Genomic DNA, 19,774 nt, shown 5'->3' with positions numbered 1-19,774 from the left:
ATCAGTTACTACTAAGGTTGCTTCCGCACTAGAGCTCTGTAATGCTGCTGAAATATTGCTTTTCCATTGCTTCAAAATGAAGGTTATACAAAGGACAGAATATAGTGTTATATTATCCAGCAATGCTCCCCCCCGCCTCTACCCTTCTATAATGTCTGCTAAGAAATAAGTTCCGTTCAGAAAAATAATAATTTCCATTGTTACCTGAAAGCTTGTGTTTTCCCTTTTGTTCCTACTACATTAAAATAGGTGATAACATTGAAATACAGTGGTACCTCAGGTTAAGTACTTAATTCATTCCGAAGGTCCGTACTTAACCTGAAACTGTTCTTAACCTGAAGCACCACTTTAGCTAATGGGGCCTCCTGCTGCCACCGTAGCACGATTTCTGTTCTTATCCTGAAGCAAAGTTCTTAACCTGAAGCACTATTTCTGGGTTTGCAGAGTCTGTAACCTGAAGCGTATGTAACCTAAAGCGTATGTAACCCGAGGTACCACTGTAAAGCAGTACATTAACACCCCTCTGTCTCTGAAAAACTGTACTATACAAAGGGCAGTTCAGAAGTAATCCACCAGCTGTGCTGAACAGGGAAGCAATAAATTATGCTAAACTTGCAGACAGGAAGCTTTTGATTAAGAGAGCTGTTCCCTTTAAAAGCCTGAAAAGTGTTTTGCGGGTGCCTAATGGCCAGGCTGGTGTTGCTATAGCAAATATATAGCGGTGCCCCCCTTAAATCACTGCAAATCATGAAAAATATCAGAGGACAACACAAGAAATGCTTCAGTGCAATTGTTTGATGATGCTGTGTGGTCTCTAGAAACGGACTCTAGAAAAGCAGCAAAACTTCTGAAATTCATTCCAATATTTGTTTATTTAATTTATCTAGAAAATGTATAGAAGTTCTCAATCAAAATGCTTTGCAGGCACAAATAAGACTGGAGAGAAAACACACAACTAAAACCCACCGTTCAATTAAAATGTATACACATAAAACCAGCATCGTTAAAAACAAATGCATATAAAAACCAACATACACAAAAGCATCATAATTAAAAACAGATATAAAATAAATAAAGTTTTAGAAGCTGATGTAGGTAACTAAAATTATATTTCTGAATAGGCTTGCTGATACAAATATGTTTTCAACAGGCATCTAAAACATAAGTAGGGATTTCCAAAGCCCATATTCTGCCTGGCTAAGTAAAAGAAGAAAATCCTTGCAATTGCACAATGGACATTAATGTGGCACTTGCAAAAATGGAACTTCTGCACATCAAAGCAACTGAATAGGTGCATATGGGGGGAGGCAATACCTTCAGCAAATAGTATGACTAACTTTCATTGGGTTGGGGCTAAAACAGCAGCAATGTGATGACAGTTGATAACCGTGCATGATTAAAAACTGTAGGCGAGTCCTGTCATTGTGTCATATTGGTGTAGCAATCCTATACAAATTTGTTCCCAAAGTGTGACAGATTGCACTTCAGAATTCTAAAAGTTCATTCTGTTCTTTCTCTTTTTTATATACATTTTTATTGGTTTTTTTAACATACCATTTCCAACAATCATGTAACGTAACTTCTTCTCTTATGCAATATTTTAGACTTCCGTCAACTCCTCTGATGATTTTTCATTCTTTACCACCTATTCTGCATTTCTTAATTTCTCTATTACTCTTAATTATCATTAACTCATAACTCTCCTCATAGTCTTTCTTGCAATATTTCAAATAGTCCTCCTTACAGAACTGCTTGCAGTCCTACTAGCGTAATCTGTCCATTACAATTACTTTCCAAATAGTTCACATATTTACTTCAGTCTTCTAAGAATCTCTGGTCCCGCAGGTTTCAAACCTTTCCTGCTAATTTATCTAATTCTGCATAGTCCATCAATTTCATCTACCCTTCTGCTCTTTCTCAGGCCAATATTGCCGAGCGAACATGTTGCTGTGTGTTTTGCAAATGTGTCGGTGAAGAGGGAGAAGCAGGAGACCCAGGAAGACACGGGATGAAGGCAAGGAATTTGGATTTTAACCCGAGAGGCGCTGTCGTCAAAAGCCTCTGATAGTTTCATGTGCTCTGAAAATGATATTTGGTGTTAATAAGTCTCCTTGATCTCCATTTTAGGGCCTTCAAGGTGTTAGAGGAAGTCCAGGACACTTAGGAGAAGAAGGGGAAGCTGTAAGCTATTAAGTTACATACATACATTTTTTGGGTGGGGTGGGAGAGTAGAATATTTCCAAATATTGGCCAGAATCCAAAGGGCACGCAAATCTGAGTAAAAGGTGCTCTGGGTTTGCCTTGCTGAAACATGAGGCCTTTCCAAGCCACATGGCAAGACTCTTCTGAAACTTAGATGTCAAAGAGAAAAATAACTACCAAACTTTTAGAAGACATCTGAAGGCAGCCCTGTTTAGAGAAGCTTTTAATGTTTAATAGGTTATTGTATTTTAGCGTTTGGTTGGAAGCCGCCCAGAGTGGCTGGGGAAACCCAGCCAGATGGGCGGGGTATAAATAAATAAATTATTATTATTATTATTGGAATTTCAAGGATGGCATGAACGGAGGGTGATGCCTGCTGTCCCCCCAAAAAAAGATTCAACTGAGTGTGCACGGCATCATAGCAGTTTCACTTTTCTCTTGTCCCCTAACTGAAAGGGATACCAATCCTTTCTGTCGCAACTTCCCTCTCTTAATGGTCGTGCTTATTTTTGTTGCCAGGGCCCACGAGGGATGCCAGGGCCAGATGGAGAAAGGGGCGACAAGGGTTGCCGTGGTAACCGAGGTCCCAAGGCAAGCATCAGCTATAATTGCATTCCTTTCTAACGCATAGCGAAATGTTCCTTCCGATCTTCTTGTGTCTTACGGTCCTCAAATTGACATGAGCTCTTCTGATCCTTTGCAGGGGCAGAGAGGAATAGTGGGCCGAAAGGTACAGAAAAGTGTTTTTCTCCTCCTTTCCTGAATAAGTTATGAATGTGTGATCGTGTCTCAAATGAGCATCGCTTGCAAATGGTGGTATGACAGATTTGGTACGATCAAATATGGCCTTCTATCACTGTTGACTCCATCTAACAAAACCACGGCATGAAACTTCAAAAATGAACCATGCTACTCATAAGTAAGGCTGCAGCCCTAATTCCACTCACCTGGAAGTAAGCAATACTGAATTCCATAGGTAAAAGGTAAAGGTAAAGGACCCCATGACAGTTAAGTCATGGCGATTATGGGGTAGCAGCACTTATCTCGCTTTCAGGACAAGGGAGCTGGCGTTTGTCCACAGACAGCTTTCTGGGTCATGTGGCCAGCATGACTAAACCACTTCTGGTGCAACGGGACACTGTGAAGAAAACCAGAGCACACAGAAACGCCGTTTACCTTCCCGCCGCAGCGGTACCTCTTTATCTACTTGCACTGGTATGCTTTCGAACTGCTAAATTGACAGGAGCTGGCACAGAGCAACGGGAGCTCAACCTGTTGTGGGGATTTGAACCGCTGACCTTCTGATCGGCAAGATCAGTGGTTTAGACCACAGTGCCACCATAGAACTTACATGTAAGTATACAGATTGGCTCTGCTGCTGTGCCCACATCACACCAAGCTCTCTGCTGCCTCGCCCCTTCCCCTGTTGGTAACCAGAAGTGATGTGTGGCATTGGGAAACCAATTAAGCAACGCTGCCCCACCCTTCTTGCTTAAAATACTAAATAAATTCATGGTTGGGAAGGGGGAGAGAGAGAAAGGAGTTGTTTACAGACCTCCTTCTCCCCTGCTGCCCTCACCTCAAGACTGCCTTCCCTTTTGATAGCCCTGGATTGCTCTGAGTGGACCCAACTTGGCCAGGGCAATCTGGAGCTGCCTTAACTTAATTTGGTGGAATCCTGGATCGACCTGAATCAGCCTGATTTGGATCAGCTCCAGGATTGGAAGTAGTATGAGCTAGGTAAAGGGACCCCTGACTGTTAGGTCCAGTCGTGACCGACCCTGGGGTTGCAGCGCTCATCTCGCTTTATTGGCCAAGGGAGCCGGCATACAGCTTCCGGGTCATGTGGCCAGCATGACTAAGCCGCTTCTGGCGAACCAGAGCAGCGCATGGAAACGCCGTTTACCTTCCCGCAGGAGCGGTCCCTATTTATCTACTTGCACTTTGACATGCTTTCGAACTACTAGGTGGGCAGGAGCAGGGACCGAGCAACTAGAGCTCACCTCGTTGCGGGGATTCAAACTGCCGACCTTCTGATCGGCAAGTCCTAGGCTCTGTGGTTTAACCCACAGCTCCACCCGCTATGAGTTAGAGAGAACTATTGCCCTCGTGTTCTTCTTTGTGAACTTCCTGCGGGCAAAAGGGTGGCCATTTGGGGAAGCAGGATGCTGCAATAGACTCTGATCTGCTCCAACAAAGCTCTCCTTATGTTCTTACGGAATTGTGCCACTATCTTGGGATGTGCTCTTCTGTGAGAGCAGCCTAGCTTAATTTTAATATTTGGAAAGCTAAGCAGAAGCCTTTTTTGTTCCAGGAGACATTTGGTTAATGAAGGGTGTTTGGGGTAACTTCTCATTCTTGTTGCTTCCGGGTTTTTAAAGTTATTTTTTCAAAGCAGTTTATGGAAATAGCTTTTCGTTAGACAGTCAGCAGCTGAGCTATAAATGAAGTCAGTAAATGCAGGCATACAATCTGCACTAACCACATGGCTGCGTGTTGTAGATTTTTACTTGGGGGTGTTAGAAGAGTAACTGCAGGAAAACGGCCGTCACATTACTTTGCAGCTGCAATCCTGCATGCGGTTACCAGGGAGTAAGTCCTGCTCAATTCAATGAGAATTACTTCTGAGCAGACAGGCATAGGATTGTGCTGTCAGTAATGCAGAAATGAGGCCCCAGTTGCTGTAACACTAATAAAAATTGTGAACTTCAGTTCCTGAGGTTCTGAAGTTTTCAGAGTGGTGGGCTTGACTGTGGAGTTCCTATAATAATTTTAAAAAAATAAAATTTAAAAAAATCAGTTGAATAAACATTCACAACTTTTTATTGATAATAATCAGCTAAATAGTTTGAGGATCTATACAACTTTGTAACATGCAGAAAACAGCAGTCTCAGAGAAACCAAAGACTGGAACTGAGGGAAGTCGGGGGGTGGGGGTGGATGGGTTTTGTGGGGGGGAGGAGGGAGGAAAAATGGGGGGGACAAGGATGATATGTGTTTGGATAATATGTCTTGTTTTAATTTTGAATAAAAAAATCAAAACAAAAAAAATCAGATAACAACAATAGAGGAAATACTTAGGAAAAAATTGCTGTACATCTTTTGTTATGTTTTGTATTAAACAGCACATTAATTAATGTATTAATTGTTGGGTCTTGTGGGACTCATTGCAAAGCACTCCGCAGGGGTCTTTGAAATAGAATTTGCAAGATCTGACAGTGCCTGTAAACATGTGCTTAATACTGAGATGAATTTGGCAGATAATTCCTGGTTTTGTGTGTTCTTGCAGGGAAACAAGGGGGATAATGGATTTGATGGCGTTAATGGAGAGACAGTAAGATTTTTATTTCTTCGTTTTGCTTTTCAGTGTTCTGTTTGAATTAGCAAACATATCCCACCCCCAATAGAGTTAATTGCATACTTATAGGCTATTTAATGTATCTTCTTCAGGGTTCTTCTGGACCTCCAGGAATTAAAGGAGAAAAGGGTGACCCAGGCAGCCAGGTAATTTCATTTGCTCATTTTAGATACCTGTAGCTCACTTGTCAAAGAAACTTTCCCAGGGCGACTTTACAGTAAGAATAAAAGTATAACATTTTGCAATAATTCAGCAAAAGTAATAAAATGAATACCATAAATAGAAACAGCTATAAAAACACGGCAATAACTGGCCCGGCATTAAAAAAAAAGTAGTTAAGAGAAGCAACTGTCGGTTAAGTGCTTGGGAGAATGAAATGGCCTTTGTCTGGCGCTGATAAGGGTTCGAGCTTCCGTGGGAGCTGCTTCTAATCTTCCTAACATGGAAAGTTTGCTTCTGTTAACAGAGAAACTTTATGTCTGCCTTGAGCCTAAACAGCAGCCCGTTTAATGCCAAACACATCAGTCACACAAAATAATGGCTCGCTTATATCTTCTTGTTCTAAAGCTCTCATGCACTGTTATTCTTCAAAGGGCAGCCCAGGACCAAGGGGACACCCTGGAGATCGCAGTGAAAAGGGCTTCCGAGGAGACCCAGTAAGTTTTGTTTTCCAGAGGCAAGAGAGAAGGAAATGACTCTGCTCACTGCCCTGATACTGTATCTGCATTTGGCTCTCTCTCTCTCTCTCTCTCTTTTGCAAGCGTAGGACTGCTTTATTTTTCCACGTCATTTTTAAATATGCAAGAGGAGCAAGTGTGGAAGGTTTGACAAAATTAAACAAGGGGTTGCCCCCCTCTAGCTAAGGGCCTTCTACCAATGGGTCTATTCCCTCCCCAACTCCTTACATGCTGCAAGTTATATAAAAGGTAAAGGGACCCCTGACCATTAGGTCCAATCGTGGCCGACTCTGGGGTTGCGGCACTCATCTTGCTTTACTGGCCGAGGGAGCCAGCGTACAGCTTCCGGGTCATGTGACCAGCATGACTAAGCCGCTTCTGGTGAACCAGAGCAGCGCACGGAAACGCCATTTACCTTCCCGCCGGAGTGGTACCTATTTATCTACTTGCACTTTGACATGCTTTCGAACTACTAGGTGGGCAGGAGCAGGGACCGAGCAACGGGAGCTCACCCAGTCGCGGGGATTCGAACTGCCGACCTTCTGATTGGCAAGTCCTAGGCTCTGTGGTTTAACCCACAGCACCACTTGTCTTTAATTCCTCCTAGGAGTTGAAATAGAACTCAGTCTTTTTTGAAGAAAAGCCTTGTTGGTGGCTCACCACATTGCTCTCTGTACTCCAGAGAGCTGCACTTGGTCAGCCAGATGGCAGAAGACAATTCGGCTTAACCTCCATCGCCACACCACATCTCGTGGATGGGATGTCAGATCACATCGATTACGGATCCTCACTGGGCAGCTGTCCTGGGGAAGGGCAGCAATCTCTTTATCAGCCACTTCCTGGAGTTCTTTGGGCAAAATTTTGTTTTTCCTAAGGGAATTCAGCCGCAGCCTCTCATCATATTGACTGCTTGAATCACAGGGGCAAGAGGCTAGTGGCACTTGCATTGAACAGCCGATGTGAGCATGATTTTGCTAACACCGAGGGACTCACGGGGTCAGACAAACCAGGAACAGTGAGCCCCCATCTGCACTATACTTTAGAAGCAGAGCCATAGCGTCTTAAACAGTCCCTCCTGGGTGAAATCCTGGGAACCGTAGTTTTCTGAGGGCACTGAGAGGTGTTAAAAGGTAAAGGTAAAGGGACCCCTGACCATTAGGTCCAGTCGTGACCGACTCTGGGGTTGCGGCGCTCATCTCGCTTTATTGGCCAAGGGAGCCGGCGTACAGCTTCCGGGTCATGTGGCCAGCATGACTAAGCTGCTTCTAGCGAACCAGAGCAGCGCACGGAAACGCCGTTTACCTTCCCGCTGGAGCGGTACCTAATTATCTACTTGCACTTTGGCGTGCTTTCGAACTGCTAGGTTGGCAGGAGCAGAGAGGTGTTAGGCATACCCTTTAACATTTCTCTGGTGGAAATAGGGACATCCCGTTCTATGATGGTAATGTTACTATTTATACCCTACACATCTGACTGGGTTGCCCCAGCCACTCTGGGCGGCTTCCAACATATATAAAAAAATTTAAAAACTTTTTTTTAAAATGTTCCCTATAGAGGATTGCCTTCAGATGGTTTGGGGCGTCAGATAATTCCATACCCTCCAATGAAAATAGGGACGTCCTAAGGAAAAGAGGGATATTTCGGGATCAAGATGGATGATCAGATGGGCGGGGTATAAATAATAAAGTTTTTGTTGTTGTTGTTATATCAGAAACCAGGAAGTATTCTTTAAATCAGGGACATCCCTGGAAAATAGGGATGCTTGGAGGGTCTGGTGTTAGGAGATCACTATTTCCCCATCCTCCCCACAGAGCTACAATTCCCAGAGTGGTTTTAACCCCCTTCTCAGGAAATTCTGGCGACTGTTACTCTGTGAGATGAATCCCTCTGTTAGGATTTCTCCACTGTCAACCATCTGACATCACAATGACACCAGGTGGCTCCTTTTTGCTCCACAATTTGAAACCAAAGCTTTTTTTATACCCGTGGTTCTTAACCTTTGCCAGGGTGTGTGTCATGGACTGCTTGAGTATCTGATGAAAGCTATGAACCCCGTCCCCAGATTTCCCCCCACAAAGACAGTTTTCAAGGTAGCTGGAAGGAAATCAAGGAAACAATTTGTGTGTGTGTGTGTGATTTACAGACCCCATGAGTCCATAGACCAGAGGTTAAGAACCCGTGCTTTCCCCCATCTCTCTCATATCTATCTATCTATCTATCTATCTATCTATCTATCTATCTATTTATTTATCTATCTATCTATATCTATCTATCATCTATATCTATCTATCTGTATCAATCAATCAATCAATCAATCAATGTGGGAACATTAACATTTCTTTCGCTTTCATCTAGGGTATTTCTGGACCAGACAGTAGCATAGCAGGACCGAAAGGTTTAGAAGGGGGAAGAGGAAGAGAGGTAAAATACCATCTTATATGCCTCATCTATTATTTGCTTGTGAAATGTAGTTTCTACAGAAATATAATATAATAAATGGGTGAGTGTTGATGTGTATGATTAGTATGGCAACCACACCTCTCCCACTTCTGAACCAAGCTGTGATCAGCCCATTTCAAATGATGTTAAGGATTTATTACTTTACAGCTCTAGAAGAACTAATAGAATATGAAATAACAGATATAATAAGCAACAGGTTCCCACAGGTCTAAGACCAGGTTCTTCTTGCTTCTCTCCCACACTAACTTCCTTAGCTGCAGGAGAGATGTTAGGAATTCCATGTGTCCCATGCTGCAGATGTGTGGGATTGTTACACGTCACATGTCTGTGTTTACATTCCAGCACTGATTGTTGGAGTCCTAGTTACAGATAGGTAGCCGTGTTGGTCTGCCATAGTCAAAACAAAAATTTTTTTTCCTTCCAGTAGCACCTTAAAGACCAACTAAGTTAGTTCTTGGTATGAGCTTTCGTGTGCATGCACACTCTGTGAGCGGGAATTGAGATACGCTGTTCCGTTCTGTATAGCTACTGCTTTTGCAGTTCTCTCTCTGAGAAAGAAAGAGAGAGAGAGAGAGAAACCATGTTTTCTTTGGTTTTGTGCGCAATAAATTCAGCTTAGATGCTACGCCTCAAGGCTCAGCTTCTGTTTGGATTGTGCTAGTTGTGTGCTCATGTCCTTGGATATGGGTCACAACAGGTAAGACACTTGCGAGCTGGAGAGGAGGTGGGGTTGCGGGCCCACCCCCTCCCCACGCATGCGGGGGCTGGCTCTCAGCCCCTGTGAGAGTAGGGGAATCCTTGGGCGCATCACCGCCCCGGCCAGCCAATCGGCGGGCCGGGGAGGCGTGGCCTAACACACTTAAGGCTGGCGCGCCCGGGGACTTTCCTCTCTTCTCCGTTCCTGCTGCTTCGGTTTCCCATCCCGCCCTCCCTTAGGTTTAGTTAGCCTTGACCTTGCTATGGACTTCGGTTGGTCGCCGTCAAGGGGCCTGGTAGGAATTTTCCCACTTGGCAAATTTCCAGCCATTTGGTTTTTTCGCCTACCTCGTAGCAGACGTCGCAACTTCCCCGGTATTGGCGGTTAGGCATTGGCAGGGGTAATTGTTATGCAAATGAAGGGGGAAGGAAGCGCCATCACCTTCCCCCTAAGCGAAGGGGAGTCCGGTAAAGGACTCTGGGGGGTGTTGCCCTTTCCGAAGCCTATGGAGGTGCGGGCCTTAGGCACACCCCCAAGCGGTGACACCCGGGGGATCCTAGTTGGCGTACTTCAGCAGGACTCCCCCAGCTGGTTGTTAACCCTTCCCGGTCTCCATGCCGGGTAGTCAATAGGAGCCAATGCCTAAGGCCAATACCTCTCAATTCCTGTAATCAATAAAGTTGTGGCCTTTTACGCCCATTAACCTTAAATTATGTGTCCTGTGTCTTCATTTCACAAGGGGGGGAGGGGACTTGCCACGCAACCACTGTATTTGCAAATAAATGCCAAGAATTGAAAGGCTAGCACCTGTAGCACTGTCCAAGGTCCTGAAGCCCCAATTCCAGACCAGGCCCTGCCAACTTCCTTAGCTCATTTCTCTTGCCTGGCCAAATTCCCGGTGGACCAGGAGGGCTGCAGGATAGTTACTGAAACCATTTTTGCAGATTCATCCTTTTCTTTTTCTAAAATGTGCGGGCAGCCCGTTACAATGCCGTCTCATACCCAAAGCTTCCGCTTCTAGTTTCTGTAAATAGATGAGTGGTTTTCACACGCAGCGTGAATAACAATGAAACATACTTTATCCAACTTGCCAACATCTGGTAAGGTGTTATGCTATGAGTTTGAGAAGATGAATTTTCCTATGTGGACTATCTTCTTTAGTCATCTGGTTGCCATTGTGAGAACAGGATACTGACCAGATGGGCCTTTGGCCTCATAGTGCAGGGGTCTTATGCTCATAAAGATGTTTCAACCAACATTTAAATTTAAATGTTTTGCTTTCAGGGTGAGAGGGGACCAAGGGGCCCCACGGGATTGCCCGGCTTGAAAGGAACCAGAGTAAGAGCCAAAGAACGAAGATGCTGACATTGTTTTCCCTGTGAAAGAACTTCATGGTGGTAATGCAAGGCAGACAGCAACTGTGTGAGAGTCCTATCACTGGGTCTACTGCCAGCAATAGGCAGAAAACCCTAAGCTCCCTCTTCCACAAACAGAGAATATTGGAATTACAGTTGTGTGAGACTTTCCCCCTTTCTCTAAATCTTTGCCACTTGATTCTGGGAAATGTCTTGAGGCCGAGAAAAGAGTTCTTGTGGGGTCCAGATTCATGGCAGAGTCTGGACACTGAAATCAATAGGGTGCATCTTCTGTTGGGGGGGGGCAGGGAGGTTTCACCATTGAATTCTATTAGAAGCTTCCTTCAAAAAGTGTTTGGAAAGTTTGGATGCTTCAAAGTGTGGCTGCCCAGTTGTTAAATGGCGCCAGGCATGGAAAACATATTGTTGCAGACCACTCCATTCTCCAAGCAGTGTGAGATCCCAGGGGTTTTATTTCTTCTGAATGAAGGACAGTGGAGACTGTGGTATCTATGTGGGGCTATCTTTGAAGGTGACCCGGAAACTACAACTAATCCAGAATGCGGCAGCTAGACTGGTGACTGGGAGCGGCCACTGAGACCACATAACGCCGGTCTTGAAAGACCTACATTGGCTCCCAGTACGTTTCCGAGCACAATTCAAAGTGTTGCTGCTGGCCTTTAAAGCCCTAAACGGCCTCGGTCCAGTATACCTGAAGGAGCGTCTCCATCCCCATCGTTCTACCCAGACACTGAGGTCCAGCGCCGAGGGCCTCCTGGCGGTTCCCTCACTGCGAGAAGCCAAGTTACAGGCAATCAGGCAGAGGGCCTTCTCAGTAGTGGCGCCCGCCCTGTGGAACGCCCTCCCATCAGATGTCAAAGAGAAAAACAACAACCAGACTTTTAGGAGGCATCTGAAGGCAGCCCTGTGTAGGGAAGCTTTTAATGTTTGATGCATTACTGTATTTTAATATTTTGTTGGGAGCTGCCCAGAGTGGCTGGGGAAGCCCAGCCAGATGGGTGGGGTATAAATAATATCTGTCAGAGCTACCCTAGGTCCCAGCTCACAAAGGACCAACGCTGCTTCGTTGTTAAGTATAAAAGTCTTTATTGAAGTTCAGATTCACTTCCAGAGCCGCAGCGCGCAGCCCCACGTCTCAAGTGTCAGACCACTGATGCTCCGTCTGAGTCTCCTCCCCCTTGACACCAATTTAAGATTCTAGCCTTGCTCCACCTTCTCCGCTGCTCCTTCCTCCTCTGGGTCCGCCTGCCCGCCGGGGTTCCGCCCTTTCTAGCCTCTTCTCCCGCTGATTCCCCTGAGCCTTCTCCCTCCCTCCGGCGGGCTTTAGGAGCTGGTTCCCCATCCGGGTCTCCTGCTGTTCCGCGCGCCTGCACATTTGAACTTGGCGCGCGCGCCCAGCCAGCAGCTTTCCTCCTGACCGTTCCACTGCTGCTGTCACTGCTTCCCCCTTCGGGGGGGCTAGCTGCAACTGACCTCCCCTCCGTTGGAGGCGTGGTCAGCCCTGACTCCCTCTCTGGAGGAGGCACTGCCCCTGACACATGTGACTCTTCCCCCCCACTACGCTCTGGTGGGGAAACTGGTCCCGATCCTCCACTGCTGCTTTGGGGTTCCCCTCTGGCTCCTTGTTTCTGGTGCGTCCCCCCTGGGACCCCCTTGCCCTGACCATCGGCGCCCCCTTCTGGGAATCTTCTGATTCGCTGGAGAAGCTCATGGAATCTCTCGGGCCACTGTCATACTCCCCTACGCTGCCCTCGGATTCTTCCCCTTCGCTCTCCCAATCCTCTCTCCCCAGTGCTCCTGCTCCTGATTCCCTGACAATATATTAATTATTTTTTTTTATTATTATTAATGGTTTGTCACACAGCATCCTAGAGCTACGCGCATCTTCTTAAGAGTAAGCCCTTTTAAACTCAATGGTACTTATATCCAAGGGGACATAGGCTAGTTAAAGTGAGATCTAAATAGAAATGTTAAACTTATTGCAATTTTCTTGTCATAGGGACATCAAGGCCGAAGAGGCCAGGCTGGCCCCCAGGTATGTGTGCATTATTTATATATATATATATATATATATATAGATATATATATATATATTATTTATTTATAGGAGTGCTGTTTTATCATGATGGCAATATATTAGATTGTCTTACAAAGAAAACTGTCTGGCCTCAGTGTAATTTGGTCTCTAGTCTCTAATTCAACTTATTTCTTCATGAATGAAGATTTTAAGTCTGGCCTTTTCTTGCTTTTGTTTGCTACAGGGAAGACAAGGGCCCCGTGGTCCTAGCGGTTTTCCTGGACAGCAAGGATTTAAAGGTCCACAGGTCAACGTTAAAAATATTCAGGTTTATTTCTGAGGGATTTTGAGAGAGTCTGTGCTGAAAACATGATTTGTTCATATTCAGTTTTCTGTTTTTGTCAAATATGTTTCTAGGGTGTGAGAGGAATCCAGGGCGTGAAGGGAATGAAAGGAAATCAAGGAAACAAAGGGTTTCCTGTATGTAAACACTTTCTTTTATTTTGTTTTTTTAATCTCAAACCAGCTTAAATTAACTAAAATCCTATCATCCAATGTTTTTTTTCGGGGGGGGGGATGCAGGGGTACGCATACTCCTAAATATTTTGTGAATCTTTGTACTTATGTCCGTTTACTATATTTATTTCCCCCGATTTGAACTATAAAATGGTGATTTTCTTGAGTCAAAATGAGTGTACCCCTAAACATATTTTTTTTAGAAAAAAGCACTGCTATCATCTATCTCTCTATCTCTCTATCTCTCTATCTCTCTATCTCTCTATCTCTCCTCTATCTCTCCTCTATCTCTCTATCTCTCTATCTCTCTATCTCTCTATCTCTCTATCTCTCTATCTCTCTATCTCTCTATCTCTCTATCACAATGTGAAATAAAGTCCAGAGTCAATCGGTAAAACAGATTCCATATTGACTGTGGCAAAAGATCCCCTTACAACCTTAGTTTGTCCCTGAGGCACAGGGGTGCAAGCGCACAGGAGACAAAGACCACACTCTGAGCCAAAAACCTGGGTAAAGCATAGTCACAACTTTGATGACGTTTATCGTGGAGGTAGATGGGGCATTGTGGCAAATATCCAGCTATTGGGCAGCGCCACTGCTGGCTGACGTCTCCTCCCTCCAGCCCACTGGCTGGGGGTCAAAATGGACTTGCAGGACCTCTGGGAGTGACCCCCTGCCCTTGGTGTGGGCTGTTCCAGTTGACTGTCCACCCACAATCTGAGTGTGTGACAGCCAGTCTCCCTCTACCTCTACCCCTACCCCAAGCCAGCCCTCTGGATGGTAGCACATTAAAAGAAAAATGCTATGCTGGGTAATTACCCAGATGCATAGTTTTGCCCTGTTTTATCTTTTGTTTCAGGGTTACCTGGGAGTAGCAGGTCCACCAGGCATTCCTGGGAGCTGGGGAACCAGAGGCAATAAGGTATGTTTCAGAGAATCCAGCAGGTTAATTTTACAGTGGTACCTTGGTTCTCAAATGCCGAAAACCCGGAAGTAAGTGTTTTCAAACGTTGAACATCCGATGCGGCTGTCGGCTACTGTTTCCGGGGCACCTGCACCAATCAGAAGCTGTTTTTCGAAGATTTTGGAAGTCAAACAGATTTCCAGAATGGATTCAGTTTGGTGCTTTTGTTTTTGCTATTTATTGCGCGTTTTTGTTTTTGAGGCTTTTTCAGCGCATTTGTTTTTGTGGTTGTGTGGAACCCAGTTCAGCTATTGATTGATTGATTGATTGATTGATTGTGTGACTATGGAAATGGATAAAAGGCCCCCATCCAAACAATGACTATCATCAGTGCAGGTAAGAAAAAATAATAATTTTAATTTTCATCATCTACAATACTGTCTTTTTTATTTTATAGTACAGTGCATGGTTTATTGTTTTCATTGTATGGATCAATGGTCTCGTTAGATAGTAAAATTCATGTCAAATTGCTGTTTAAGGGGTTGCTTTTAAGAGTCTGGAATGGATTAATCTGTTTTGCATTACTTTCTATGGGAAAGCGTGCCTTGGTTTTGGAACGCTTTGGTTTTGGAACGGACTTCCGGAATGGATTAAGTTTGAGAACCTAGGTACCACTGTACTTGGTAAAAAAAAAGCTGTCCAAATGTGAAGATTCTATTACCAAGTTAGAATTTAGACAGCCAGGGGATGGATGCGACAAGCTTTTATCATATCCATACAATTTCTCCTCAGGAGCATCCATACTTTTAGTTATAAGATTTGTTTGCAAATTCCTTTTAAATATATTCACATGTGGGCTCCTGGGCCTGTTTTAGTTCACACATTGTCTTTTAATTCCACCAAGTAGAAATGCTCTGGAATTGATCAGAAATTATTTTCCAAATGTGTTAATTGCATGACACCCAGACAGCCAAATTCACCCCTGCACCCCATCTGAATGAGAGGTTTCCTGTTCATTCAGATATGGAGGGGGAAAATGGCAATGGTTCTTGTTTTCACACACAGGAAATATATGATTTGCCCTACTGATCTGATTTAACCTGCATGGACATGAAATTTATCTGTGCTGCCTTTTTTGAGTTTTCAGCAGGTTGTGGCAATTTTGATCACAGATGCAGTATGTTGTGACATCATTGTTGACACTGAAATTAATCTCAATTTGCCCCAATTCCCTGAGCAGTGTAAAACTCCCAGGTCGCTGGAGGCTTGTGGCATTTTTGTGATATTTGGTTTTATTTACACGCAGTGCTTTTTTCCTTTAAAAATGTTTAGGGGTACTCTCGTTTTCCTACTCATATTGAAATACTGCCCCTCAATGAAGCCAAACTTAGATTCACAAAATGTTGAGGGGTATGCGGGTGGCGCTGTGGGTTAAACCACAGAGCCTAGGACTTGCTGATCAGAAGGTTGACGGTTCGAATCCCCGTGACGGGGTGAGCTCCCATTGCTCGGTCCCTGCTCCTGCCAACCTAGCAGTTTGAAAGCACGTCAAAGTGCAAGTAGATAAATAGGTACCGCTCCAGCGGGAAGGTAAACGGCGTTTCCGTGCACTGCTCTGGTTTGCCAGAAGCGGCTTAGTCATGCTGGCCACATGACCCGGAAGCTGTACGCCAGCTCCCTCGGCCAATAAAGCGAAATGAGTGCCGCAACCCCAGAGTCGGCCATGACTGGACCTAATGGTCAGGGGTCCCTTTACCTTTACCTTTTATGCGTACCCCCAGAAAAAAAGCACTGTTTACATGTATATAGAGGCCGGACATAAGTGGAGATGCAACTCCAAAAAATGTCTCAAATTCACCAATTAGATGTCTAGGGGAATACAACCAGTTCCCCAAAAGCTGTTAGCTTCCTAAATCTAAAACTCAGCCTCTTCTCTTTGACTTTGGTTGGCTCCACAACCTGTGAGCCTCTTCTCTTTCATGCAAAGAGACTACTTGATAACATCACTTCCAGTCAGGTCATACTGACTCTCATCTCCTAAAAGTGTCCTCAGTAATTTATTTTTTGTGGCAATAGATTGTCCCTTGCTTACATAACACAGGAGATACTTAACAGGTTAGGGCAATTTAGCGAGCAAAGGAAGTATTTTGGGAACAGCTTTGGGATTATTGCGGTGGAGGTTATCTCCAGACACCAGTTTTACAAATTTAAAGTCATGATTCTGAGAGAAGGGATTCTGAGAGGACATGTATCCCATTCGAAATCCTATAACAATGTCAATTTTGTGTTCATTTAACAGGGAGAGCCTGGCGGCCCCGGAATAAAAGGGGAGAGAGGTCCACCGGGACGCCGGGGAATAAGGGTTTGCATGTTATTATTTTGTTTACATTCCTGTAATTTTTATCTTGTATTTATTTATCTTGTGAACCTTCCTGAGATCTTTGGATCAACAGCAGTATAAAAATTTAATTAATTGATTGATCATTACAATCTTGAAATTATTATTTTTTTAAAAAAAAACACACCAAAAATACCCCCAGTGCAGATAAATTTATCAGAAGGAGTATTAATTGAGCTCATCTTACTATAGGAATAAATGAAAAGTATTTATGGAAAGTAGGAGGAGAAATGGATGTTGTAGTCCTCTGTTTGTTTAGATTTGTCAAAATCTTCTTCCGCTTCTGCGATTATTAATACAAAATGGAAGCAAAGAAGACCTTTGTGCCCCCAAAAGGGTAGATGGAAATGAAAATGAAACACTGATGTAATGTGACTTTGCTTTAGGGCGATGGTGGTGCAGTTGGATATGGTAAACAAGGACATAAAGGGATAAAGGTAAGAGTGAAAAGAAATCTTTAATGAAAATCTGAGCTCTTTTTATAAATATCCTTACAGATCATTATCAGCTGGAATGAATGGAAATGAAACATGGATTATTGTAGAGGTGTGGGCACTAGATTATCTCCTTACATGTTGTCTTCCAGTATCAAACTTGGTGGTTTGACACCTATCAGTTTGCCAGCAAACACGTACACACACAAAAATAAAGTAATGCAGGGTTAGGAAACCCGTGATCCTATAGATTTTGCCAGATTCCTATTCTCATCAGCTCCACTAAGCCAATGAGTCAGGGAGTTGTAATCTACCAACAACTGGTGGTCGCCATGTTCCTCACTCACAGCATCGTGGTTTCTGTTATATGTAGGTGATTTTTCTACATCTATTGGTCTGTAAATTAAAAGAAAAAGGAGATTAAAATCCCTAAGATGTCCAGGCAAGAACCTGTAGGCCATATATATATATATATATATATATATATATATATATATATATATTTAAATTTTCTAAATTACATTTCAAAATATTCATTTAAACAACCTTAAATCAATTACTTCCCTTCTTACTTTTCTGTGATAATACATCCCTGCATATTTTACATGAACTAAACCATTCAGTAATTCAATGTTACATCCATCAAATCTTATTTACACTGTTGAATTAATGCTACCAGCGCTTTTGAATGAAGACAATTTTCACCCATATACTCAGTAAACATTTTCCAGTCTTCTTTAAATTCTTCCAGTCTTCTTTAAATTCTTCTGCATTCTTCTTTTACTCTTATTCTACCTGTTAAATCTGCAAGCTGCCCTCCGTCATATCTCTCTCTCTCTCATTCTCTCTCACACACACAAACACACACACACATACACCCTGACTACCTTAAAAAAAATCCAGTAACACTAGTCATATCTTCCACTGAGAAAGTATAAAGTATAAGCTGTGAGGGACTCGGCTAGGCTGACATTTTCACTCCTCCCAGTTTTCTGTTTTTCAGCCAAACTTTGTGGGTTTTGGAGGGCACTAAATTTGCTGAGTTATCATTGGAAAGCTTGGGATTTTAAAAATGTTTTGTTTCTGCTTTTGCCTACAAAGGGAGTCATCCAAGTGTGTAGGAATCAACACAGTAGTCTTGTGATTTTGGGTGCCGGTCAGCCTGAATCGACTGCCCTTGTCCCCATGATCTGTGCCAGGCACCCTGAACCTTGGCCCTCCAGATGTTTTGAGACTACAATTCCCACCATCCCTGACCACTGGTCCTGCTAGCTAGGGATCATGGGAGTTGTAGGCCAAAAACATCTGGAGGGCCGAGGTTGAGGAAGCCTGATCTATATGTACTGACTCAAAGCAACAACAACAAAGTGCCATTATTTATGTAAAAGTGATGGGGAATAGACCCTGAATCTCTCTGCGGGGAATAAGTGAGCTGGCTGCAATAATTTGCAGCTAGATCAAAGCACCTCTTGAGAAAAGTCGTACCAGATGAATCCCATTAGAAATCTAGAATGTGCAGAGGAAATAGGAAGACAAAATGGACTTTTCCTCTTGCAGTAGTTGCTGCTGTATCTTTATTGCTGTCCTTAAAATAACACATAAACATGATCAAACACTGTTTCCATCCTTTGTGTGTTACAGGGGCAAAACGGCTTTCCTGGAGCTATGGGTCAGAAGGTACTGTTCTTTTGAAAAACTATGACATACGTATTTTTTTAATATTAAAAAAGGCCACATCTCTACTGTGTCCCACTGTTTCCTCTGTGATTTAATGATTTGGCAAGTGAATATGCAAAAGCATGGAAATAAAATGGGACAGCAGAAGAAGCATGATTGGCTGAAAGCGATGAAAGGATAATTGGCTCAAATATCATTAAGAAAGTCCTGCTTGGTGGATGATTTGTTGTTGTTGTTTAGTCGTTTAGTCATGTCCGACTCTTCGTGACCCCATGGACCAGAGCACGCCAGGCACTTCTGTCTTGCACTGCCTCCCGCAGTTTGGTCAAACTCATGTTGGTGCCCTCCATCTTTCCCAACATCAGGGTCTTTTCCAGGGAGTCTTCTCTTCTCATGAGGTGGCCAAAGTATTGGAGCCTCAGCTTCATGATCCGTCCTTCCAGTGAGCACTCAGGGCTGATTTCCTTAAGAATGGATAGGTTTGATCTTCTTGCAGTCCATGGGACTCTCAAGAGTCTCCTCCAGCACCATAATTCAAAAGCATCAATTCTTCGGCGATCAGCCTTCTTTATGGTCCAGCTCTCATTTCCATACATCACTACAGGGAAAAGCATGGCTTTAACTATACGGACCTTTGTTGGCAAGGTGATGTCTCTGCTTTTTAAGATGCTGTCTAGGTTTGTCATTGCTTTTCTCCCAAGAAGCAGGCGTCTTTTTATTTCGTGACTGCTGTCACCATCTGCAGTGATCATGGAGCCCAAGAAAGTAAAATCTCTCACTGCCTTGGTGGATGATAGCATGCTGCAATGCAGAGGAAGATTGGAAAGATAATAGTGCTTGATAATGTCACTCCTCAAATTTGTCAGCAGGCTGTCAGTGATGGTCAAGTCTACTTTGGATCGATTCAGAATCAAGCTGGGAATTACAAGCATGAACAAAAATGCTTGGATGTCAAACATGATCAGTGCAATCACATTTAAAGAAATAATTAGCTGATCTGGATTGGAAGTCTGGCTGGGGCATTAAACCTTTGCCCCTCACTGCAGTCCTGATCAGGA

General features: G+C 43.8%; 1 protein-coding gene across 1 annotated transcript in view; it reads left to right on the top strand.

The window, feature by feature from the left end:
• LOC310746418 (collagen alpha-6(VI) chain-like) overlaps window positions 1–19,774 on the top strand; it is a 61,205-nt gene that overhangs the window by 22,636 nt on the left and 18,795 nt on the right. The window contains exons 11-26 of the mRNA XM_083580133.1: window positions 1,922–2,014; window positions 2,128–2,181; window positions 2,722–2,793; window positions 2,906–2,932; window positions 5,492–5,536; window positions 5,653–5,706; window positions 6,154–6,216; window positions 8,593–8,658; window positions 10,679–10,732; window positions 12,770–12,805; window positions 13,032–13,094; window positions 13,205–13,267; window positions 14,163–14,225; window positions 16,507–16,569; window positions 16,992–17,042; window positions 18,681–18,716. Coding sequence (XP_083436259.1) covers window positions 1,922–2,014; window positions 2,128–2,181; window positions 2,722–2,793; window positions 2,906–2,932; window positions 5,492–5,536; window positions 5,653–5,706; window positions 6,154–6,216; window positions 8,593–8,658; window positions 10,679–10,732; window positions 12,770–12,805; window positions 13,032–13,094; window positions 13,205–13,267; window positions 14,163–14,225; window positions 16,507–16,569; window positions 16,992–17,042; window positions 18,681–18,716 — 903 coding nt within the window. The remainder of the gene's footprint in view (window positions 1–1,921; window positions 2,015–2,127; window positions 2,182–2,721; window positions 2,794–2,905; window positions 2,933–5,491; window positions 5,537–5,652; window positions 5,707–6,153; window positions 6,217–8,592; window positions 8,659–10,678; window positions 10,733–12,769; window positions 12,806–13,031; window positions 13,095–13,204; window positions 13,268–14,162; window positions 14,226–16,506; window positions 16,570–16,991; window positions 17,043–18,680; window positions 18,717–19,774) is intronic.

Source organism: Podarcis filfolensis, assembly GCF_964270895.1.
Source record: "Podarcis filfolensis genome assembly, chromosome: 12".
Taxonomy (NCBI): domain Eukaryota; kingdom Metazoa; phylum Chordata; class Lepidosauria; order Squamata; family Lacertidae; genus Podarcis; species Podarcis filfolensis.
Note: the sequence above shows the minus strand (reverse complement) of the source record. Positions and strands in the feature narration are given on the sequence as shown.